Here is a 26,256-nt window from a genome sequence, read left to right as displayed (position 1 = left end):
ATATGAATAATTGTTGAAGATATTTGGGACAAATTACACAGTTTCTTCCCATGTGGAAGTACGTATTCTGAAAAGGAAGTTTCTGTCAAAAAGAAACAACTTTTGAGTGTACATTTCCAATTTAATTACACATCGTGAATAATGTGAAACGTTCGTGTTCGACAACACAAAGAAATAAAAGAAAAAGTTTTTAAAAAGAGTGAAAAGATGGAGAGAATTTACTCAACTATGGACATTTTTTACATAGAAAAAAGGTTGAATCACCAGAATACTGTGCATATAAATGAGTGATTATTCCCATTCTTATAGCAAGCCACTGTTTCTTGACGATCCCTACAACAGAGAATCGACTGACAAACTTGCCACATTTACCAAAAGTTGTCAGATTTCTCATTTTGTGATTTGGATGGTAGGTGCTGCCACGCCAACCCCCCCGAGCCCAAAGAAAAGTATCTCTCTCCCCTTTCCCCCTTCTTCACTGTCTGGTCTCCCAGGCTATTACACGTGTTAATTAGAAACCCAGAGTGCCTTGTCAGTAATAATCAAACTTTATTAGCAGCCATCAATTTGGGATTAAGTTTTTTTTCTCATCTCTCTCACTGTCTTTAACCTGTCTATCTCGCCCTCCCTAAGCCTCTCACTCCTTCAGCGACTGTGTGAAAAGGTCATTGAGATTTGTGTTGTTAAAGGATCACCCCAAAACAAGGGGGGGCAGTATGGATAGAGGTGATTGAGAGAAATAAAATAGAGGGTTCAAGTTTAAGAAGTATCAATAAAAAAGAAAGCGAAGCTGGTTTAATGTGCTGTGCTGGTTGCTGTCACAGACATCGAGCTTGATTCTCTGGCTGTTTGGCTCAGCGGCCGCGCGGGGAAGATTTCCAACACGGGTGGAGGGAAGCATATTGCCAAAGATTTGTTTTCCTTCCTCTCGTCTGAGTAGATATGTATACAAGGTTCTGAAACGGCCGGAGATGTGTTCCCTTCGATGATGGGGACAACTGCAAAGACATAGTCTGAAATGAAGGTACAGTTGTTGCATACCGGGCACATTTACTGAATACATCGACTGTAGAAAAACAGCATTAGCATCAGACAAAGAGGTAATATGATACATTATGTGACTGTTCATAATGTGACGACTAATTACAGAAAGAGACAACTGCTGATGAAATGATCTGTTATTTAACAGTTATATGACTCAATCTTCTCTTTGCAGTGGGGCTGTGATGTGCAAGTACTTAACAATTGTGCCTATGGCTTTAGCGCTAAATTGAAATTAACCTGGGAAGAGAAAAAATGTTTATGGGATGAACAGAAAGCAATTTGGTGCTCGATATGTGTGTGCACTCACACCAGCAGCAGCAACATGAGACAAAGTGGCCAGAAGTCATTTGTTTTATGGCGGAAACATCTCCGCTGAGCTGTTTTACTTCATGCAAATGAAGAGTGATGTGGTGTAGCAATGGATAATTAAACGATGGATGTGTTCTCTTTATGTTTTTTTAATGCTGTTAAACTTGTTTGGAGTTTAGTTCTAAATTGATGTGTCAGTCAGTAACCCTCTAAACTTGAAATGGAATAAAGACTTATTATAGCCGTCGTCGCCTTTGAAATGTTTGTTATGAATGTCTGTTAACACTGACACGCAGTGAGAGAATAAAGCATAATACCCAGGGAATATCAAGGCTCTCTGCAGCAAACCGTATGGAAATTAGACACTTTGAAATGACATGACTCCATTTTAAACATTTAGTTTTTGGCCACAACTAGAAGTGGTTTGTCGCATAATAACGATCTGATCATTTTGTTTTCATTTCGTTAGCGATCATCTGCAGGTAGCTAATGTTAATTCTGTGTGAATTAAGTGCTTTTGGGTCAATTAATTTGCCACTGCAAATGTCTCTCTCACTGATAATAAAAGTAATTCTGCTGTCACCAATAACAACAGGAGTCCTCGTTAGGCAGAAATGTTAATTGATGCACTGATTTGAATAATCACATCCTGACACACGTGCCGCCCTCAGCAGGATTGTCTCATTTCTGAAGGACAAGAAAGAAGAATGATCACGGTACACTGCATGTAGCTAAAGTCCTGAGTCCGATTTGAACTTTTTTTACACCTCAAGCTTGTGAGATGAGCTTCAGTCTGCTGAGCCATTAGGGTGCCCTGCAGATATCACAGGCATTTCCATGTTTTAACCATGGTGCTAGAGCACCCTTCAAAACACAAACAGTGCATTTAATTTGGGACAATAAATGCATGCTCCGCTCACTTTGGCCTCTTCATACAAGCCTGCAGTCACATGTTAATTTCTGGTTGTCATAGTTTACAGAAAACCCCTGTTGGCGACTACAGCCCCATGCACATCCCTGCTCAGTAATACAGTCATAGCAGAACACATTTCTCATTCATTAACAGCAGTTTTTAGATTTTTCCATTGATGTATCGCAGTGTGGTGAACTTCTTTTCTTTATTTGTTCATCAATAAACTCATGTCTAAACACTATCACACTTGATCACATCATGGAATCTACCACCTTGTTCTTCTTTGAGCAATTTAAAAACAATAAGTACAAATATGTATTAATATGAAATACATTTTCATGTGACGGTTGTGATTTTAAGTCCCCATCCTTGCCATACATTCATAAAGAACTAGAGGGCACTCAGAATGCTCAAAGCATCCAACAACATTCATCAAATGTTTAACTAATAAATTAGTTTGTTAAGAAGTGACGTTTCTGTGGGCAGGAGAACTAACGATCTGTTACCGTGATCTATACTGGAGACAAAGGCAGCTGTTTTTAGTCGGAAAGCTCAGATAAACCCATTGTAAGATACCTGCCAAGCATCAAACTGCAGACAGACAAAGTTACAACAACTACAGCTGTTGAACACACACCAAAACAGCGCTTGAATTACAATGAATATTGGAATTACATTTATCTGGTGGCCAACATGGCTTTTAAATAAATGCTAATGTTGCGTTGCGTCGTCTGGATGTGATACAAGCTTGTTTGGATGGGTCAAAGAGGTAAGGAGGTCTACACAGGTTGCCTTGTAGAGGTTTCTAGTACATGTTCACACCAAAGTCAGCTTGGATGTTAAGGCTGGATGAAGTGCTTCTGATTCACATCTACAACTGTTATCTACCAAAAGCATAATTCACTAAACTACTCCGTCACTTATGTATTTATAGGTTCTTTTCATCACAATTTTCAATTAACTGCCTATGTTAGACAGATCCTTTTCTTGTTGTTGCATCTCAACTTCAGAAATATTTGATTACACTTTTTACAAACTTCAATGGGATTCTCCAATTTGTATTCTGTAATTAATGAAAAGAGGAGATTCAGATGGTTCTAGTGTAACTTTTTTTTTACTACTGAACATTAAAGCATTGATGCCATAATAAAGTTATATGGGTTTACTATCCTCATTTTCGAATTCAAGATTTTAAATTAGGGCTTCTAGCAATGATGGGATATGACTCAATATGACACTTTAAAAAGGTTTGGGGGGGTACAGAGAAAACTGTGGCTTAGCCAAGTAAACACTGTATGCATGGTTGATTTTCCAAATCAGGTCAAGATTCATTTTTAATTAAATTAAATTAAATCTTCAATGTGCTTTGTGATTGTGCTTTCCCACAGCACCCTCACCTTTCTTCCCCTCAGCATCCCTCTCTCACATTCCTGGAGATGAGAGATCACAAGAGTGGGTAAAATAGTATCCGACATTCAATTAAATATTTGTCTCTGCGCTCGTGTTAGGCCTTCAACAGGCTTTGCGTACATCCCTGGCCATGCATATTTACATATGTGAATGCTAATACATGCCCCATCCAAAAAAACATTCTTAAATTAGGCAGTTATTGTCCTTTGGCTATGTGGAGAGAGTCAACCATGCATATTTTGTCTCATTTAAATCACTTTATAGTTTTCCTGGCTGGAGTCAAAAATCTAGCAATATGCTAAATGTAGCATTGAGGCTTTTGAGTGAAATATGAGGTTACTCAAAATGTAGGCTCCTTGCATTGTTAGATGCAGATTTTATGACTAAGATTTGTATGGCTGTTTTTAATGCTTGGCTGGATCTGGCCATTGGCTAAATCAGTTTTCACATTTCATGAATTGGAGCACAGCCTGGGATCTCGAGGCAGGTCCCATTCAACAGATGCATATTCTAGACAAAACCGGTTAGGGGGACTTCAGGTCTCTTCAGCATCAGCAAAATCTACTTTCTACTGGAGTCATAATAGCTGGCCAGACAGGATAAAGGGCATCTTTATGGCTCTAGCACTCCAAGAAATGGGTGCCTGTGACATACTGTCCTATACTGTAATACATTCTAGTGACTAAAATGGGCACTGCTCTGCCTTGTGGTGTAACCATAGGCATAACTGTCACCTATGGTTATTACAGTCAATGTGAGTCTATATTTTCATACTCTGATTAATCATATTTAATCAAACAGTCAAGAAGCCTAAAGCTACAAGGTGTGTACAGTAACGTTTTTAGAGTTTTCTTCAAAAAGCTCAAATTTAGTTTACAAGATTAAAGAAGTATAGGGTTAACTTGTTTTCGTACAGTGGGCTCGTACGAGTGTGCCACATCAGTTGCAACAAATACCCCTAACTATAATTAACTAAGCAAATGACAAGTGTAAAAATGAAAAGTGCAATTATTAAAGGATCTCAAAATTGGTTCAAAGTATTGAAACACACATTCCAATAGTGAAACAAGGTTTGGTTAAAAGCAGACAAATTGTAAATCACTACTATGACAGGTCTGAACTTACAAATTGTGCTCTTACCAAAGAGAAAACTCGAAATAAGAGAACATTAATGAAAGGGCCTTGGTGCCGACGCCCAGATATTCAAACTTACAGCTTTAGGTATAACAGCTCTGAGGAACTTCCCTCTCTCTGACAAGCACATGCACAAACCAAACAGTCACCGGACACCAACATAGACTGAATCAGACACTGAAATACTTCAGGCAGGATTTCTAGCAGTGTTTTGTTAATTCCCGTCAACTAAACTCGATCAGCAAACTCTCCCTTCGACTTTATTGGCATTAAGCCTCTCTTTGGCTTTGCTCCAATGGTCATCAACCCGTGCATACGCATACAAACACACTTGCCAAATTGACTCTCCCACTAAATGATGTGACCACAAGGATGCTTTCTCCTTCATGTATGCAAACTATCTAATGCAATGAAATTCTGACAACCACATTACGCAACACATGGCGCATGTGTATCATTTCTTTATGAAACATTGAGTAAAATGTTTCTATCCGTTCTCTTTTTGTGAAAAATGGTTAAAAAACGTTTTATTCCCACTGAGCAAATGATTGTGTGCATTTACTTCCACATTAGCTTGTGAGCCCTTGTGATTTTGAGCAAGGAAACAAAGTGTTGCTTTATCAATGTGAAGAAGTACAGCGTCCAGCAGCAGACATTTAAAGTGGAGTGTACGAAATGCTTCATTGTTTTATTATGTGAACTCTTCTGTTGTTATGTTAATCCCTTTTGCTAGATGCATGAATGAACCCTTATGTTTTTATTGTCTCGGTGTTTTACATGCCCCTGAATGTAAATAAAATATGAACCTGAACAGAACAACAGTATATTGTAATCTCTTGCAACCTCACATTTTCCATCTGAAATATGATTGTGGTTATTCATTTGCTGCTAACTTAAAAACACTGTTTGAACCCAAGCGTGTGACTTCCCCGTTAGTCCCATGTGTGTCTCCTGATTGGTCATTCCCTTCACCTGCTCTCAATCACCTGCCTCTGGTTTTTCCCTCTGTCAACCCCACACATACGCACTCCCCTGCTTTCTCTGTTCTGGAGCCAGATTGTCTTTGTTATTCCTAGTCTGTGCGTCGCCTTTCAGCATTATTTTCCCTGTCAGTTTATAAGGTGTTTTGACTATGCATTAGTCTCTGTTTTTTATCTTTGCCTACTCCCTGTCGGATTTGTTTGCCTTCCCGGACTGAACCCCAGTGTAGGACCTTTGCTTAGTAAAAGTCCTCACCTTGTGTCATCTTCTCCTCTTGACTCTTTGCTCTACCCTAGAAAAGTGACAAAGTGGATAGTTGCGCGTGCCCGTCCTACTTCAAAAGGGGAAAGCGTCGATCACAGAAACCATGATTTACTAACAGCACAAAGGCAAATAAACTCAAAGGAAGAGAGTCTTTTTTTTCTCCGCTGACGAGCAGGAGATGATCATGAACGTATTTGAGGAATTCCAGACCATAATCATGGCAAAATCACAGACTAATTCTAGATAAGTGGGTGAAAATCCTCTTTATTTGCATCCATTCATCTGTGCATTGACTTTCATGGAATCTACTTGCAACGCTTTTGGTGTGAACGCAGCATAAGTGTTGGGAAAATGTATCGGCTCATTTTAAGTGCCTCATTCTTTAAATGTGCCTGCTGGCAGTCGGTTTAATGGCATGCATCATCAAATGAGATCTAACATAACTATCTCAACTCTTTCAGAACAAGTAGATCATATATGTGTATATTCATGTATGTGGAGATGACCATATAGGCCTATAACTTTTATTGGATTTACACTTAAAAAAGGAGGTTGCTAACCAGTTAAAAGGAGACACATCAACTTCATCACACCAAACACAGTGTGCCTTTAGCTTGGTGGTGATGATGTTGAAGTCTTGGTGTAGTTTATATTATATATGTGCGACCAATTACATGCGTTGTAAATCATGTCACGTGATGCTACTCGGCCAATCAAATATGTGAATTCCAATAAGTGTCGCCCTCGACTCGAGTGGGATAAAGACACAAGTGAGAGAGGGAAAAGTGGACAGTGAGACCAGAGCATGAATGGATATACTCTTATATGTTCAGTCTTTCGACAGGCAGTTCAAAACCAGAATGTCCCATGTTCAGAGACCGTGGGGATTTTTAGAAGCGGCCATGAAAGGTGTTGATTAAGACTGGTGTAAAGTATTGGTGTTTTGCATTGCATTGAGTTATTTCTCTTACTCTTCCACTTTTGTGTTTGTAAATTGCATGAACAAAAATATAATGCATTCCAATACAACGTCAAGCTATCTACCGCTTTAAAAACATGAATCCTGTGAGGCCGTGTGTGTTGCATCGCAGACTTTGGAAAAAAAGAAGAGTGGCCCGCAGTCAGAACTCAACAACCCTCCTTCCTAATGAAACAGAAATGCCACAAAACCACATCTAAGGGTCAACTTATGAGCCAACTTGCTGTGAAATGACTTGACTGGCGTTGAACGTGAACCTTTGACAGATAAGTGCTGCACAGCATTGTTCAAGGAGCAGGGAAATAATGGAGACGGTGAAGAGGGCAAAAATAGAAAGCAATTATTGTGTCCCTTTGAAAGTAAACAGCATGCAACATGGCCATGATGCAATAGCAGGTAACAAGAGGATCACTGCATTTTTCTACCCATTACATGCACAGCACACCTTCAATCTCCTCAAGGTGTCTCTCAAAAGAAACAGTCACAGATGAATGAGGAAACGTATGTGAAATTGAAGAGGGGGAGATGAGGAGGAGAACGGCAGAAACTGCTATGCAATGCAGTTTTTAATTCAACTTTTTAATTTGCCACAGGTGGGAAGGTGAGATTCATGCACTGAGGGACACAAATTATTTATTTAGAGTTGATTACAGTCATTAATTTGGTAGGGGAGGATAGAAGGAGACAGAGGGAGAGATAAATGAGTGCTGTTTGTCATCTCCATTAATCAACCTGATCTCAGGAGTCGGGGATGTGGGATGGAGGGAAGATGAAATGGTAGGAGGTGCAGATGAAAAGACAGGTAAAGGTTGTGGCATGTAGCTCCACATATCCATACGCAGTTTAAAGCCCTTAACACAAAGGAACAACCACTGTCAGCGTAACACAATTAATGATTTATTGCCAGCTTAGGTCCTATACTCTAAATGAAAACACAAAAACCTGATTTGTTAAACAACATTTACTTTCATTTATTTACCTTTCCTTGTCCTTTATACATTAACTAATTCATTACGTTTCTTCTAAAAAGGATATCTTAATGAAAGGTCGATGTGATTCAATAAGTCTTGGACTGAGTATCCTGCACATAATTCAACTACAGACAATTGTTGTGTCTCTGATCAGATTTTGTAGTATTCTATGTTTGTGTTTGCTCATAATATAACATAATATCCTGGCACACTAACCAGGAAAAGTCTCATCCTGGTTGTTATACAACTGTGTGCAAGTCAGTAAAACAAATAAAGGAGGGGCCAAAGCAGAGCTTATAATCAAAAGTCTGAAGCTTCAAACAACTCAGAGCTGATGTGATTAGACTAAATCATGAACTCTGATCTATTTATGAACTGATCTTTCATTTAATAAAGAAGCAGGTGGGGATGTATAGAGAGAGCTGTAGCAGCATATATTAAAATGCATAGCATGAGGAATACAATATTAAACTGGAAGCAACATAACCAAAGCCAAGGCCAACCTTTGGCAGCACATTCGAGATTAGAGACCACCAGTACAGTATCTCCCTTCGACATTGGGGGACTTCTATGCTGCTGAACTCCCCTGTTACATGTAACTCAGGTTTGTTGCAGTGCCCTGCCTGCAATTGTGTTTGTGGTTCAAATGCATGCATAATATACTCAAGTGGCCTAAAGCAGGAATGCATTTCTGGTGCATTTAAAAAGCACAAATGTTGACTTGTGTGAACACTGTGCTCACACTGTACTGTCGCCCAGTGCTGGTCTAGGCTCTGTATCTCAAGTGGGGAATAACCCAAGTTAATACATGAGCTGCTGGTGATGTGTACTTCACAGTACACAACTATGAGGAACTACTTGAAGGGAAGTTGGAGGAACCATTGCTTTACTTTTCTAGACCATACCACTGACCAGCTAAGCTTAAAGGTTAAAGCTAGGCATGAAAACAAACCGGGCTAGGATCAGGCTCGTCTGGAGTGATGCATCGCAATTTAATTTATTTTATTTGACCTACTTTATATGAAAATATTTACCAAAGTAAGCCTCACTAAACTGATAAGCACAATATGATAGTCAGATGTTTTAGGTCAAATATAAATGGATAAATTAATGGAAACTGTTGCAGGGCGGGCAACAAAGTTAAAGGTTTGCGGGTCAAGAGATGCAGATTCTAACATGTCACTCTCTCCTTTGTGCCTCTCAAACCTTTAGGCCAACCCCATTCCCACACTCAATCATTTTATACTATGACATGACTGAGGAACAAGACATTAAAAATAAAATGAGTTTCCCCACAATCATCGTAGATAATCTGGAGTTGGTTCCCTTGTTTAAAGTTGAAGAACATGTGGCCGAGGGTATATCGGATCTTTCAGGCTTTGTAGTGACTTACATGCCTCTGTGAACATAATTACATTAATATCCTGAAGTCATGGCAAATGCAAGCAGCAAGAGATAAAACATCTTGCATTTACATATGAGTTAGTGAGCCGTGACAGACATTTTATTAATTGACCTTTTACATTTGCAATAAAAGCCTAGTGTCAACGTACAGTACCTGCTTGTAGGTAGCACGGTGCTCACATTAAATAGCTTTTGCAGAGTACAAATGATATCTGACTTAACTTAGAACACAAATGTTCCTTGCGCTTTTTTATTACCCTGAAACTCGCAATTACAAAGATTGATTTTACATATTCCACTATTTGCAGTTATTGAAAGCCCTCCCCGGGATATCAGCCTAGTGCGCACAGTGTAAAAGCAACATGGCACTAGTACCTAAAGGGATGTAGTGGTGTACAAAATTGAAGCTCCAGAAGGGCATTCTATCATTTTATGTAAAATGCACACAGTTATACATGTTTGCTTTCCAAACATGCCTGAAGAAATACTGCTAATATTAGTCATTGCTCTGACCTTGGGGCAGATTCTTCAACCAAGGTGCACTCTGAATTATGCATATATTTTTTCACACAGACAATGCAAAAGAAGAAAATGCTAATCAACATTATTAGTGTGCCACACAGAAAGGATGTTGTCAGCTTGCAATACTATTGGTTGTAAATTGTAAACTGCTGTTTGGAAATACTAACACATAACCTGTTTTTGTTTGCTTCTGGGGCAATTTGGTTGATTTTTTGCAAATGTAGGACTTACATAGGCAGAAGACAACAACCTTTCTTATGTCCTGAAGATGTAATGATGTGCAGATGTGAGGCTAGATAGTAAGAAATACTGACAGTGCACTGTTTCTTTATGGCAAACCATTAAAGGGATGTTTTCTGCTATCCTCGCAATAAACATTCCATGCTCATAAACACACATAAAGTCTTCCTGATTGCCTGAAGGAGACGGTGATCTTATTTGAATGTGTCAACGAGCATGCATTTCTCTGATGTTTTAATGTTCTTTTATTAAACACAGGAAAAAAAACAGATGGTTATTGCACGGTCGTATAACTCCTTCCAATGCATAAACGGTAAACATAATCTTGTAGCTTTTACAACGTTCATTCAAGACATATTTTAATCAAAAGATAAAACATTTTCTAGTGCCTATAATGCTTACAGATACAGACGATTGACAACATAAAGGAATGCATCACAATATAATGAAATCCATCAAAACAACACTTCATATTATCACACCCAAATGTAATAATGCCTGGAGGACAAAGTCTAAAGGGAAAACAAACACTATGAACTGCTATATTCAGTTGCACTATAATTTGATATGTGTCTGTTATTTTGTCCACGACTCTACTGAGTTTGTTAGAGGAATGGAAATGGTTTGAGATCTTGAGTGCACTTCCAACAATCGCCACTAATCCATATGAAAGTGGTTTGATGACTAACCCGCTTTATTAAAAGAGGGGAACAATTAATAGAAATACTCTCTTCCACTTTACAAGGAAAATAATCCCAACCTATGTAAAATACCTGCCATACCAGCATCAAGGAGAACACTCTCATGTTTGAAATAGTAGATCTAAGTCCTTTTATTATTGTGTCCAACCACCAGTAAACAGAGCGGAGCCTATAGTTCACTGGTGCAGACGGATGACTTCGTATGCTCCATTACATCCATTCCTCACGGTAAACATACGCACACATATGAACAAGCGTATCTGCCATAATGCAGCCAAAGCAGCATACAGACAATTAGCCTTTGTGCAATTAAAGTGCAATCATAGGAATAACTGACAACAATCGCAGTAAATCCATGCCTTTATTGAGTCCTTGATGACCCCTTAAGTGTATCCCAGTTTGTTAATGCGCAGCTCTATGTACTTTTAATTGCCTCATTAAAACCATTGATTTGATCATAGAGAGGCAGAATAAAATGAGGAAGACGTGCTGTCTGAACTCCACTGATTGGATGAGGGAGGGAGATACAATTAGGCTACTTAGTATCTCTGTTTCTAAGGCAGCCAAATCAAGCCAAAAAGATCTCACTATAGCTGAAAATGAGATCAATGCAAAATATGATTGTTTTGTACATCATTTGTTTCTCAGAGGGGGATTTGAAAAGATGTAGATTCATAATTAGACTGTGTGTAATGGAACAATTGAATTTTATGGTACTACTCTGCACACAGAAAACAATTTTAGCGAACATTCAACTGTTTATCTACTAGAGCCACGCCATGTTTCTGATGAGTGAAAACAGAAAAGGATTACATTCTGTATATTATTACATTTCCACAGCTACAAATCCACCCATAAAGACTCATAACTACAACAACACTTGAGCAGGGCTGGGCATCATTTAGCAAATTATGATTCCAGTACAAATGGCAGTACCGTAAAGGGATACCGATATCAATTGGATACCCTTTCTTCTTCTTCATTCGATAACCATGATGTGAATGAAAACCTTCAGTTGTGAAATTGTCACCTGCCCATCCAAATTATTTTAAAATAAATACCCAAATTCAAAGTTTTTCCTGGAATATTACTCCTGCATTGTTTGCATTTAATTCATATCAGACGACACATGCATGTGTCGTCTGGCATCTTGGTGGCTTTTCGGCACACTGAACTGCCAAATCCATCAAATACAGCGTGTTTGACTGAACAACACCATTATGGGTTGTACTTTTAGGGTATTGAGCCAAGCACTCGTCGTATTGAATCTCAAAACAATTGCAGCAATTGGCTGTTAGCAAAACAATACGAATGGTATTCTTTTTTCTAGATCTGGGTACAAAAAGGTTTAAATGTGTGTTTAACTCGCTTGACTGGAGAAGTTGTGATACTATTGGCACTGGTTTAAATCTTTGGATACCTTAAAGGTATTGAGTACCAATTCCCAGGCCAACACATGACAGACCTTCTCTTTTTTTCACTCCACTTTCACCACAAATCATTAACCATCTAATACTCTGTATGGCCTTTGCCTTTCAGCCCCTTCATGTCGCTGCTTTGATAATACACTTTTTGAGCTACATCAGCTGAATGCCAGAGAAATGAGGTGACTGATTCCACCTAGATAAAAGGGAACATAATTAGTGTAAGAAGGTAGAGATAATGACGTGATAAATGCAAAGCCTGAGTATAGGAGAAGGTAACAAGGTCAGCAGGGAATTCAGTGTTTTAATAAGAGATGAGGTCCATGCATGATTAAAAAAGAGGGAGTGAAAGGTAAAAAAAAAAGACAAAAGAATAAAGAAAGGGAGGATAAGAAAGGGAGGATAAGAAAGGGAGCGAAGACCGAGGGAAATGCGAGTGCGTTGAATGAAAGATAAAAAAGTGAGAGAGCAAAAGGTTGAGTGTTGAAAGTCACTTTTAAAGTTGGAGGTGTTGTTTTAATGGCAGCTGAGAGGTAATGACCCTCCCAAAATCTTTTCAAAAACACACAAGTTCTCACTCTTCCCAAAATACATGTTAGCTTCTGCGTCTACACTTAGAAAAAATAAAAACTGTCCCCATTAAAATATCACACACTCGTACACAAGGCTAATAATGAGTTCCACCAATACTTCTCCCGCTAGAGGACGAAAAGCATTCATTATCAGCACCCTGCACTTAGAAAAATGAAAAGTCAATAAGACAGCCAGAACACAAACACTTGCTCACACGAGCTGTAATGACTGCACAGCGGTTGTGAATGGGCAAACAAACAGTGACGAGTAAATGAGCTGACCAGTTTAAGCCTTTAGCAATATTGCTTAGGTATTCTGAGTGCACAGCTTTACTTAAGTTCAAACGTAGCAACATACAAACCATCTTCACCTGTATGAAAGGATTTTCTTTGCTGCTTTACAAAAAGTGGATTCCTAATACACACATCCAATCAATTCATTCCACCAGTTGTATTCTCTCATTACAACATCATCTGTTAGTCCAACATTTAGCTACAGTACATCTTGCAAAATGCAGCAGTTAGTGCTTTGTCGACTTTTATTTGATCAGCATTTCACTATTTTTTTAAAAAGTTTGACAAGCCAATCAGAACTGAATGAGGAAATTCCCTTTCCCTGTCATGATAATAATCCCACAGCGTGCGGCACTTTCCTCTAATGCTGAGACATCATGGGCGGGTGAAAGGGTACGCCTTCAAAACTCCCAAGTTCACTCATCATCTTTATGGTCGGCCATTCAGAAGACAAGGATGACAGGTTCTCACTGCTGAATGTGTGTGTTCCTCTTTCCATTTTTTAACATTCAGCTGAGTATGGTAAGGTGTGACACACTCCCTAAACAAGTCATTTTAATCATCAAAAAGGAGAGCTGGATTTCTGGCGATGCGGATACTAAATATATATATATATATATATATATGATATAAGATCAGCAGGATCTTATATCATTTTCCGTTTTTTCCCCGTCACCCTGGCAGGTCACAGAACGTTTCTACGGGTTTGAAATCAACTCCAAATCGTTGACCAGTTCTAATTTGGGAATTGCTTTTTGGAAAATAATATTTCTAAATATAAGGGAAAACCTTTCTGTCATGGTGACAGGTGACCTGAAATGTTCACCTGCTACAGCTAACATTTGCCCTGCAGGTGACGGGTGCTATTTTCGCTGCCTGTCCATCAGTTACCTTTTGAAGCTGTCGTGTAGACGAAATGTCAAGCACCGAACAAAAAAGAGCAATTAGGACCAATGCTCCAAGCTGATACGTTGGCAACCTATGTTTAATCATTTATTTTGACCAATAAATCATTTGGACTTCATGAAAAACGTTAAAACTGTCTTGACTTTTTATTTTTTACTTTTGTCCCCAAATGCAGAGAGTCTTTTCGTGTGTGTGTGTGTGTGTGTCACAAAGTGGTTATTGATGGAACTCCTACTCTCTTGGCAGGTCTCCCCGTGTCTGGGGAATCTCCACCCAAAGTTGTGGCTGATGTGAGAATGTGAGTGTGTGACAGATAGTAAGGATTCGAGTGCGCTTTGTGATATCTGGTTGTGTGCATGAGGGTGACTCAAAGGGAATATCAGTGAGATAATTCAGTATTTAGGTATGTATAACAGCATGTGTACATTCACGAGAGCGTGACTCTGTATCTGACTGCACAAGAGAGGTCACACACAACACTCTTCATGTCACCTTTAGCAGCCTGATTTATTCTGCCACCGCTCTGCGCCTATGCATTGTGTGCAGGCAGGTGCGGGCACATCTCGCGCATGCCAGGCATACATAGTACAGCCGCGGTGGATTGCGTGTAGCAAGTCATCTATTTTGTATTCAAACCTGCTGATTTTAAATCTCAGGCAGTTCACAGTTGACTCAATAGTTTGATATATGTTTGTACCACCACAATGCCACGGTTGTGAAAAAAGGTATGCTGTGATGAGAATTAATGCAGTGGTTGTTGTTGTTGTTGTAACAGGATGGGAGGTACGTGTCAGGAAAACCCATCTCCCGACTCTGATGTAGAACCAAACGTGGAGCTCGACAAACCGTCTCGCTCTGCGCAAGCTTCTCCACAATAGTATAAATTAGGCTGTCTAGGTTTAAAACCGACTTATTCTGCTGACGGCCAGACAGGCACGCAGACACACACTCACTCAGACACACATGAGCATTAAAGTGCTTCACTTGGCGAGGAAAGCGGCTTTGGGGAGTTGTAACAGCAGGAGGTGAGCTGTCAAGGATTTCAAACTTTAGAAGTGTCAGCAAGGGAAAGTATGAGTGTGCCGAAAGGCCATTGAAGTGCTCGGCCAGGCTACAGGTGATGAACATCTTTCTGCTGCGTTCACATCAAACAATTGAGACAGTGGGGAGGAGCCTTCGACTCTTCCACCAGTTGATTCAAAGTCTTTTACTTCTGTAACAATTCAACGAGTCAGGTGGGAATCAGATAATTTATTCTAAATATGAAAATGTTTTCACTGACAAAGAAGTGGAAGGCTGGAATACACTGAGAGGTTATTTGATGCATGTTGTGTTTAATTTCCAAATGCAACCACACATTCCAAAAGCCAGTCACACATTGGCAACGTTTTATGGCTCTACAAATCACATCTGAAAGTGTTTCTGACGGCGTCAATAAGCAGCCAAATCTGAACGGCAGTTTCCTCCACAACAAAGGAGAAGGATAACTAACCACTTGGTTTATTCGTAGAAGATAAACCTGACACAAGGGAGGGGGAAGTTATTGAAAAGACAACAGTGACACAAAACATGATGACGGTCTGCAAATAACTAACTAGAGCACTGGGCAGTTATGTGACAAGCACCTATGAACAAGATTAGTAAAGCAGATGAACAGCAGGAATTCACAAACAATTCAGATTGGCTTTTAAAAAGAAAATGTTTCATTACAACTTACATCACCAAGTGAAAGTGTGTGTAGAAGCTAATGAGAAGTCATATATAGGCTGCAGTTGAATAGTCCTTTTTGGTTAGGAAGGTTCCTATCTAAGTGTCCGCCATGATAAGTGCTGTTCCCATTCTCTAAATGCAAAGGAAAGGAGCTTCAATGCTTCCTTACTTAGCTCCTTTAGCATAGGAAACACTGGACCTTCCTTTATGAAAGGAAAGGAGATAATGTCGTCTCACAATTCCTTGCGGCGGAAACATTTAAAGTGATGCACCATCATAATCATGACCGACAAGCGCAGATCATGTAAGTAAGGTGTTTCATAAACTATTGTCTGCATATTCTCCTCTGTCACTAACCGTTTGTCTATGCAACTCTCCTCACTTAATAATAATATATCCTTTATTGATTGCCGTGGGGAAATTCTTCTCTGCATTTGACCCATCCTTAGTTATTAAGGAGCAGTGGGCTTAGAGACCCTAAGTGCCAATGCCCAGTCTTTAGTACACCCACTCCTTACATATGTACCCTTCTATTGTTCTTTAGTGCAGTTTGATCATAATGTCATCTACATCTAAATCGTTCATAGTGTTATTATCAGACATGATATATTTTTGTGAAATCTGTATGAAAAATGATTCCATTCATGTTACAGGTTTTTGTTGTTGGCCCTATGCTTGATTGTTATGTGTCTGAATGACCACTCAATTACTCTGTTACAACTAAAATGAGGTATTTCTCTTGTTTTTGATGACAGCTGTCAGCCAACAACAAAATCCCTCAACCCTCACTTCTCCCATTGAGCAACTGCGGATCAAGTACAATGGATTTCATAGCGCAATAGTCCTTCCATAACAATCGGTTCCATGGCTGTCAAAGAAAATGGCACTGCCTATTCACAGTCTGTTTCCACTTGGTGGTATTATCCGTAAACGTGTTGTTCGTATTTGTGTTATGCTACCAGTGTGCAGTGTTAGGTTTCATTTACATGAGTGAGCCCCAAAGTATTTTAAACTGGAAGCTTGACGATCTGATATTATACAACGGAAACTTCGAAACGTTGCCAGAGTAATTCATAAAGCCCAAAAAGTATTCCAATTTAATTTATACATTTTATTTTGTTATCTGATTAGGTAAACATCTTTTCATTCATCTTCTAAAACTTGTTTTTCAATAATAACATGATACATGTGTTATACGTCTTCTGTAAAACACTGGCCCCTCACTAATCCAATGAGATCTTGGAAAAATGATTTAGTTGAGAAATAAGCGTGGCTGTCAGCCTCACTGAGATACACTGATGGAAACATAGCATTTAGTTTGGTAAAGAGATGGAGGTAAAATACATTTTGGAATTCAAGCACAAAAAAAGCAATATAACTGTCTGTTTGGGAGAATTGATGTGGTTAAGAAAATGTTTACTGACAATGTTGTGTGTATAGACATGACTTTGTATGGTGTGTGTATGTGTGTCTGTCTTACCCACGGTTAGCTGACCGGTCAGTTGTCCCTGATCGTTCCTCGCATTGACAGTCACATTTCTGTCTGACTGGAGGATCAATGGGCTGTCCTACAGAAAGAAGAAGAGGGTCAAAGATGATTAAGACAACAGTGAGGAATACATTTCTTACACTCACAAACAAATGATCCACTTTTAGTCTCCGTACCCACACACACGTTCTCTCTGCTTGCTGTACCCCTCTGTAGCCCCTTCCTCATCAATAGGGCATTGACCTGTATATCCAATGCTGCCTAAGTCTGTATCAACCTTCACAGTTCGCACTTGACTCTTCTGCCAGCCTGACGTACTCTGCATCTACTTTGAATAATCTATTCAAGACAGCATCCTGTCTGTGAGTGTGTTTGCATGTTTCCAGTCGTGTGTTTGTCTGTGTGTGTGTGTATGTGTGTGTATTGATTATTCTCAACATAAATAAGCTAAATGCAAGTGTGACCTTGTCCCTGACCTCTGCCGCATGTTTCCCACATCGGTTTACGTTCAGTGGACGTGTGTTACAATGAATGCTAAGCCCATGTCTGCCATTTTCATTGTCTTTCATTGTCTCTTTCGCTCTATCCCTCACCTTCCTACCAGTGAGTAAAATCGTCCTACTCACAATCTTAAGCAACTTTTTTGTTCTGTTTTCCTTTTCTTTTTCATTATTATATATATTACTACACTTACATCATTTTCTTTTTATTCTCTTTACTTTCTCGTACTCCCTCTTCTAAATTGCTTATTTGTTTTGTCGGCGTGAAATGAAAGGCTCACAGGTGACCCAATTTCTCTGTTGATTTCCTCAAATTAATATCTTGCTGCATTCCGGTCTGAATTCCAAATGAGAATTGTGTTAAAATTGGAAAGTCGTTGATCCGTTGAAATGGAAAAATCCTCTTTTCTCTCTCTCTCTCTCTCTCTCTCTCTCTTGTGGTCTGCTTTTGCAGGGTCCAGGGACTCACACACCAAAAGCATCCACATGACTTGAGTGTGGCTGTGATGTGTACATACACACATACGCTCATTCCAGATGTGAAAAACACACTCTCACACATACACTAACATCGTAATGAGTCTACACATCGCAGCACATGTGCACATGCACACACCACCCACTCATACAGAGTCAGGTAACACATTTGCCAAACAAACAATGTGCGCTCCATACGGTTTATTGTGCAGCACCTTCCTCATCTGCTTCCGTGCGCATGTATGCTGGATGAATCTTTGTCAACGGGGCGTGTGATAGGCTTCACTATATTATCTTTCCACTCTGTTAAAAGCGATGGGCGCTTTGTAAAGCATGGCAGATGTAATGTGCTCCGACTCATTCCAGCTCAATGGGCAGTGTGCATGAACAGGCCGGATCCCATTAATTTAGAGCGGCCATTTAGAAATGCAACCATAGTTGGGAAATCTCATTTGATTAAGCACTCATATATGCAAATGTGTGGGAATAAGGGCTGTAAATAATTGCTGCATATTAAATAGCTGCTAATGTCTGTTTATAAAGCAAGACAAACAATTGGACTGGTGTTGTTTAGGTGAAACATAGGAGCATGTAATAATAATGGCAATACTACAACAATACAATAATACAAACAATACTACATTCACAGCGGACTGTCATCACACTAAACCGTTGAAGGGTGGGAAGTGCGTGTGCTTATCTATGCTGGCACACGGTGCCATGATGAAATCCTTTCAGACAATATTGTTGATAAATTGCATCTAAAATCCATCATTCAAGTGTGCAGTCTTCACTATGAAGTAACACATACTCTAAATCAATCAAAAGGTACCGTGCAACGTGATGGGTGCTACAGTGCGGCACTAGTTCAGGACAATTTAACGAATGGGCCGTCCACACACCAGGCTTATTATATGAATACCTATTCAGATATCTGTAACATTAAAGGTTAATTTCTCGCATCACAGTTCTGATCTTCAGTGCATGAAGTTTGATGGTGGTTTGATGTGTTCTCATTTTAATATTAGTTTGAAGTTCATCCTTTTGGAATTATACTGAAAAAGGTTTCCTCTGTAGAATGGTACTGTAATCTTTTCATGTCTTCTAGGCACAAATCCATCAGATGTCGCACAGACTTTAACGTTGTTTGATGTCAGAAATCCAATCGTGTGTGTGTGTGTTCTTGTATTTTGTGGTGGGGAATTTTTTTTAAAGTGCATTATTCAAATTTAAATTTTTCAAAAAGTGCATTATTCAAATGTAATTTTTCAAAATGTAAATTTTTCAAAAGTGCATTTTTCAAAAGGGCATTTTTCAAATGTGCATTTTACAAAAGTGCATTTTCCAAAAAGTGCATTTTCCAAAAGCGCATTTTTGAAAGCGCATTTTTCAAAAAGTGCATGTTACAGTATGATTTGAGGCCACGGTGTGGCTCAAGAAGACAAAAGCGTTTACAGCATTTCAGAAAAGCAGAGCTTGAGGGACAAGTTTAAACCCTGGCTTCTTTCTCACCTTTACACAGCTGGCCAATCACCATATGGAAAAATGGATGTCTAAATCCTCAGATATATGAGATGCATACGGTGAGAGCGGTGGTACTGGATGGATAATTGGATACACGGATTGGTGAGCACATGCAGCATTTTCCTCACATGTGCCATACATCATTTGTGATGTTTACTTTGTGCTCAGTTCACTCTGTTTTTCTCACTCACCCTCTGCACTGTCCCTGCGGCTTTTGTTTTTACAGTCTCGCTCATAAATCTCCCCTCATCGTGTAAAATGCGCAGACAGGCACAAATAAATACACAAAAGGCACACGCATTATGGGCTCTCCTGTGAGCCGACAAAAAAACACACCACGGCGCCATTAATTCAGTTAATAGTTTCATTTCACTTTGATTATAAATACAGGCAGAGAGGGCTGCCAGCCTGAGGTAGCCAGTGTAATTAGTCAGGTAATAATAAGCTGTGAACTGGTAGCTCCTCATCACAGCCTCCAGCCACCAGTACAGATGGGTCCTAATAACAGCTTTCAGCTCACCTGTCTCACTAGCCGTCCCCAAACTGACCGCCTGTCTGACTGTCATCTTAAAAAGGTGTGGTCTGAAAGTTCATAAGTGACATGATTGGTTATTTGTGTTTAGTCATCACTCTAATAACAGCTTTCACCCCACCCGTCTGTCTGTCTTTCCACTCGTCTCACCGTCTCAACAGCAATGTACTCATTCTCAGTCTGACTAGAGGTAGAGACAGATTTCTGCAGGTCAGATCCAAATTAAACATGTCACTGAAAAACATATCCTCCCAAACTAAAACTAATTATTGGACAACTTTTTTTTTCAAATCTTCCCTGAAATGGAGATTCTTTAATTACAGCCACATTACTTTAATCTGAGTAAAAACAGCAAGAAAAACATAAATAACTGTTTTTAGAGTCATACCACTATAGATATTTCTCTGGTATTCGGGAGGAGCTGTAAATAACAATGGCGAGACAGAGATGAGTGAGCGATAGTGAGGAGAAGTGTACAGAAAAGTGGTGAACGAGTCAAAGAGTGGGGGTGATAAGACAAACAGGGAAAGTCGTAGAAATATGTCAGTAAAGGCAGTTTATACAATTTATAGCCTGAGCTAAAACAGAATATCAAGTGCCCGCGTCGTCCCTGCATTCCTCGACTTTAATTCAGCTAATTAGCAAAGACTGTTAAATAAGTGATGTGTTTGTTGGTGTGCTGTGCTAATTTGTTTTTTTCAGTCCCCACGGCCATTTAACAACAGAAAATAAAGCAGGGTTTGCTCATAATCTAACTCTCTTTGTACTCAGATTTAATATGTTCAAGGGTCTTTGTGTGCTCTCAGGAGCCTTGTCATCTATTTAACATCCATGTCCTGTACATGCCTTGTGTTAACAGTTTGGAGATCAGTTACATCCATTTAAATCAGATGGCATGAGACTGAGCCGGTTAGGTCATGTCCAATTTGTGTGTGTGTGTGAATTTGCATAGTGCAAAACTTTAAGAACCAAGCATAACATTGAAGGTCAGGGCTTTCTCTAAATTACAGCAATCATTTTAGACCTCTATGTCGGAAACAATAATCGCCATCGTCATTGTGCGACTTGATTTAATTGCTTAATACCAAGTATAGTGGTTTCTATACAAAATCATTTGAAATGGAGTTATATGGAGCTGGCAAATTAAATCATGCAATTAATACCATCATTAGAAAATTTGATCAAAACTACATTTACCATGGTAAAATTGTTTCACGTTTCTGTATTCAAGGTTGTCTAAAAATGAATTAATTTATCTTTTTGCGCAACTATTTTGGCTCTCATTGGGTCATTGCTGACTAAAATATAATATATATCATATTGGGGCCCGTGTACCTCAGGGGTGAGGTTTTGGCTTCCCATCCTCTCCTCTTTATGTAACTTTTAAGTGGTTCTGGTCGAGTATTATTCTATGAACTCTTTTTGGTTCATTGGGATGGGTGATTTAGAGCCTTAGAGCCTTGACTGTTTTCCTAATCCAGTTCCCTCCCGCAGTGTCTGCTCCCATCCGTGCATTTTGACCATACACACACACACACACACCCTGCCTCGTACAACAGAGTTTCCCATTATAACATGTTTTTTTATACGGTATTTGTGTCTAGGTAAAACAATCTTTAGCAGTTCAGGCAGAGAGAGGTACTGCGACACAGGCGTTGGAGAATCACTGGGAAAGTGGCGGCATGTGTCCATGACAATGCATGGAACATCATGGCTGCTAATTCTCCCAGACGTTTGGCGCACACACTGCAGCTGCCTGTAAATTATGGATTTAATCTGTTAGTGCATTGGGTTATCGTTGCAGCTGGGCGGCTTGTTAGGCACTTCAACCCCAGCACCCCTGCGTGCGAGGCACTAACCTTGCGGTTAACGGTTAATGATTGGTTTAACGAGGGTCAGCTATCGCTCAGAACAAAAAGTCAATACATGCATCTTTAGTAACCAATCAAAATCCTAAATCTAAACAAAGACCAAAACAAAACGAGGGCAGAGTAGCACTGCAGAAATATAATTAACTGGTGAACGACTGCATTGCAGTCAATAATATTTAGGTCAGGAGGTTTTGATACTTTTGGGGGAGCTGTCTCAGGGCTGTGCTGAGGTCTGATCCCAGAAAAAAAGTGGAAGACAACATGTCAGAATGTATAAAAGGAAACATGCAATATTATATTTAGTAAAACACAGACACAACTCATTGTTGCACTGACGTGGTAGTATTGTATAAGTAGCTCCTCTTGCTGCTTGAACAAGTTTCATGTAGTTGGGGCAACCTTTTTTTTTCCTTTTTCTTTTAATAAATATTTTTGACAACTAGCTACCAGAAACTCTGATAATTGGGGTATTTTCTTGTCGGCTTGATACAAGCTTAGGATTTGTCCTTCCAAAACTCTAAACATCTCAGATAATCTCAGATAATTAAAGCATATCCAAATTCACACCGACACATATGTCAATTATACACAACGGTATAAGTATCTCACATCTAATGCAGGCCGCCAACTGTGCTCTGCATAAGATACAACAAGGTGTTGCCTCTGAAAGATTCAGTGGAAAGCCAGCCCTGTACATCACAAAAAAAACATTTAGTGAATACATCATGTCAAGGAATTGCTACTGTGCTTTGTGAGCATCATGCTTTTGTATGAAGACATAGTTTGTTTGAGTTTGAATAAAAAAGCCATCTCCAAGCGAGCATTCATCGGCTTGTTTATGTGTGCAGCGTGACGCATACTGGTGCTTTTTATATTTACATATACAGCAGAGTAAGCTTCTATTTCACCACAACAAGCACAGGTGTGTGCTATTTGCAAGTCTCCAGACACAAACAGAAAACGATTGAAACCATTAATCCAGCTCTCCAGCTAGATGGGGAATAATTTGCTGTCTTTTCACACATGCCGAGTGATCTCTTCATGATTCAGCTAAAGATTCATTGAGTCGCATTGTGTTATTGTAAAATCCTGCAAAAACATGCTATTTTACTATACAAATATTACTTACATAACTAGAATTACCGCCTGGCGGTTGCATACCTCTGCGTGCCTCTTCTCATATGCAAAACACCATCACATCATATTATCCTATTAGACACTTGTCATAATAGGTGTATACATTTATTACTAAAAACATGTTTTGTGAGGTCACAGTGACCTTTGACCACCAAATAATAATCAGATGAAAGTGGAAAAATGTTACTCAAGGCTGGAATGGACTGGAAGGACAGATCTAAAAACATAATGCCTCCGGTCATTGCTGTCGCCGGCACAGAGGCATCAAAAGGAAGTTTAAATTGCTGCTTTTGTTCCTGAAAAGTTTACCGAGTGGTCAAATCTATTTAATGGGTGTTCTAGGAGCGTTTTCCGGGGTCAAAGGCTCCAATGTGCCGCCAAGCCCCATTGCTCTTTCTGCCAGACTGCAGACAGGTTTGTTCTTTACTCAAGGGGGGAAAGATGGAACTAGATACAGACAGGTAGAAAGGTTGAAAGAGGTGGTTGGTGGGCTTGGGGTAAAAAAGAGTGAGGGGAGGAATAGGGGTGCAGAAAGAGAAAGTTGGAGGGAGGGAAAGAGGAGCAGAGGTAAGCAGGGACCTCCCGGCTTTAGGGTTGCAGAGTGATACATCTTGAAACGAGGAGAGTGGGAAAAAGGAGGGGGAGCAAGATAGAGCTGCAAGGGAGAGGAGGGTAAACTGCAGAACATTTGTTTTAGAGATAGACCCACCAAATAAATCTATAAACAGAAGCCACTACGTCAGCCCTCCACTTCCTGCTTCTCCGTGATAATGTATGATGCATAAGGGACCAGTCAACAAAGTCACACAGCTCAAGAAAAAGATGCCAGCTGGAAAGAAATACTGGATGAGATTCACGTTAGGCGAACCACCTTCGTTATATATATTGCACCACAAATTGGATTTTATTGATGTCCAAAGTTTATTACTATTCAGAATTCAGTTTGCCTTGGAACATATGGATAACTTTCCATCAGCTGGCCTCTATATCTGTGATTTGTGCGGGGGTAGCCAGGGGCTGGCTGCTGCCACAGAATGATTTGACTTGGCTGCCCCAACAGTTAAAGGATTTCTGAAAAAAATCTAAATGTAATCACAATAATGTGATTCTTTAAATGCATCTGATCCGCGGTGAAAGGAGGATTTCGCTGTAGCCTGTGGAACAGGTGCTTAGAGTTCCTACCTGTGCATTTATTATTCCAGAGATTAGCAAACAAAGATCCTGCAAGTAATGTTTTAAAAATAATACCTTGCTACCTTAGGGCTTAGAGATAAAATACATCTGCAGGATTTTTACATAACATCTCAGATAAGGACTCAGGAAAGCATTTTCCTATAATGGTCTTAAGAACACAATCTGAGGATACTGTTAGTCCTGCTGTGGCATTAGTCAAATATTTATCGTGGCTGTTTTTGCCGAGGCTGAACTCAATCTCAGTACAATAAAAGAAACGGTAGACACAATAGAATTATTCATTATTGAGTTATGTTTTGTGACCTTGTAGGTGGGCGTTTGTGTCAACTGTGCTCGAGGTGTTACGTTGGACCAGCTGTCGCTGGCATGAATGCATAATAAGAGACTCTGTGGAGGCTAGCGCCGGCATGCAACATTGGTAGCTTTTGTTCTTTTTTGTTGCATTAGGAATCACTTCCTAATGCATTTATCTCTACACTTATCTAACAGAATATGTTGGCATTGGAAGCTTTCTGGTTTCCCGTTTGTATTCTGTGTGGTATTGACCAATCATGTTTAGCATGCTTTGGTTAAATGCAGGTAAATAATCCATGTGGAGAGCAAAGACGCTTCAAAATAACTTGTTAACTGGCTGTGAAGCAATCTCTCAAACAAAGAGCAGCGCATGGAAAACTACTTGGGTTTTATATAAATGAATATAAATATATTTCATATAATAATATTTCCAGAGCCAAACATATACAAACCCTAAAAAAGACACCCACTCATTCATTCATGTTCTAAATGGTCTTATTCTATAAAGGGATGGGAGGTGGGGTTACAGGCTGCCAGTTCATGACACATTCACCTTTTCAAATGGGTAATACTGCAACCAGAAGAAACCCCCGAAGACACGGGGCAAGCATGCACACTTCACGCAGAAAGGATCCAGCTCACATCAGACTAACTGACTTGAGCACTTTCTTACTGTCAGGCAAAGGCTCTCTCCACTGAGCCACTAACCCACCAACACACATATAATATCAAAACATATTCAGTAATGTCATTATTATTTAAATATAAATCCACTCCATGAACATCATGGGTCTATGTCGGCTTTAAACTTGCATGGAGCCTGAAGTGAGATCAATGGCAAAGAAGCGGTGAGTGCTGAATCAGGATCCTGCACAGAAGGACTTGAGTAAAGAACCAGCAGAAATAAACATGACGTAAAATACAGGCACGCACGCTCAAACACAAGATACTGCAGCCTTCAGAGCACATACAGGGCCACACTCAGGGTTATCCTACTGAAACATAGAACACCCTCAGTATGCAGCCTGTGTTGAAACAGAAATCTGATTGAAGTGCACACATGCAGAGCCACCACGTCAACATGGAGGAACGGCAATGGCCACTTCATGACAACACTTGTCTCTATGGAGGCACGTTTTCTGTATCCTGTGGCATGGTTGAGGAGAGGAGAAGAGACAAGATAAGTGGAGAGGACGGAGGAGGAGAGCATGGCGGAGCAGATAAAGTTGCAATGCTCCATTTGCCATGAAAAATTCCCCCGTGGTACAAACACTTGAGGTGAAAGAGTAATAAGTTAACTCTGTAAAAGTTTGTGTCTATGTGTGAAAGAGAGAGTTTATATAAGTGTGTAAGGAGGCCCTTCGTCGGAGACAATACCTGTGTGTAAAGCAAGTGTACAAACGTTGACCTTGTTCACCTGTATGTGTCTATATGTGTGTATTTACTTACACCTGCCCATG

The 26,256-nt window shown here is 39.7% G+C and overlaps 1 protein-coding gene across 4 annotated transcripts in view; it reads right to left on the bottom strand.

The window, feature by feature from the left end:
• The window catches only part of LOC117731405 (zeta-sarcoglycan), a 283,875-nt gene that overhangs the window by 41,976 nt on the left and 215,643 nt on the right, over window positions 1-26,256 (bottom strand). For all 4 annotated transcript variants that reach the window (XM_034533761.1, XM_034533778.1, XM_034533752.1 and 1 more), the window contains one exon: window positions 17,259-17,346. In XM_034533761.1, coding sequence (XP_034389652.1) covers window positions 17,259-17,346 — 88 coding nt within the window. The remainder of the gene's footprint in view (window positions 1-17,258; window positions 17,347-26,256) is intronic.

This window comes from Cyclopterus lumpus, chromosome 1 (assembly GCF_009769545.1).
Source record: "Cyclopterus lumpus isolate fCycLum1 chromosome 1, fCycLum1.pri, whole genome shotgun sequence".
Classification (NCBI taxonomy): domain Eukaryota; kingdom Metazoa; phylum Chordata; class Actinopteri; order Perciformes; family Cyclopteridae; genus Cyclopterus; species Cyclopterus lumpus.
This window is presented reverse-complemented; position numbering and strand designations above follow the sequence as displayed.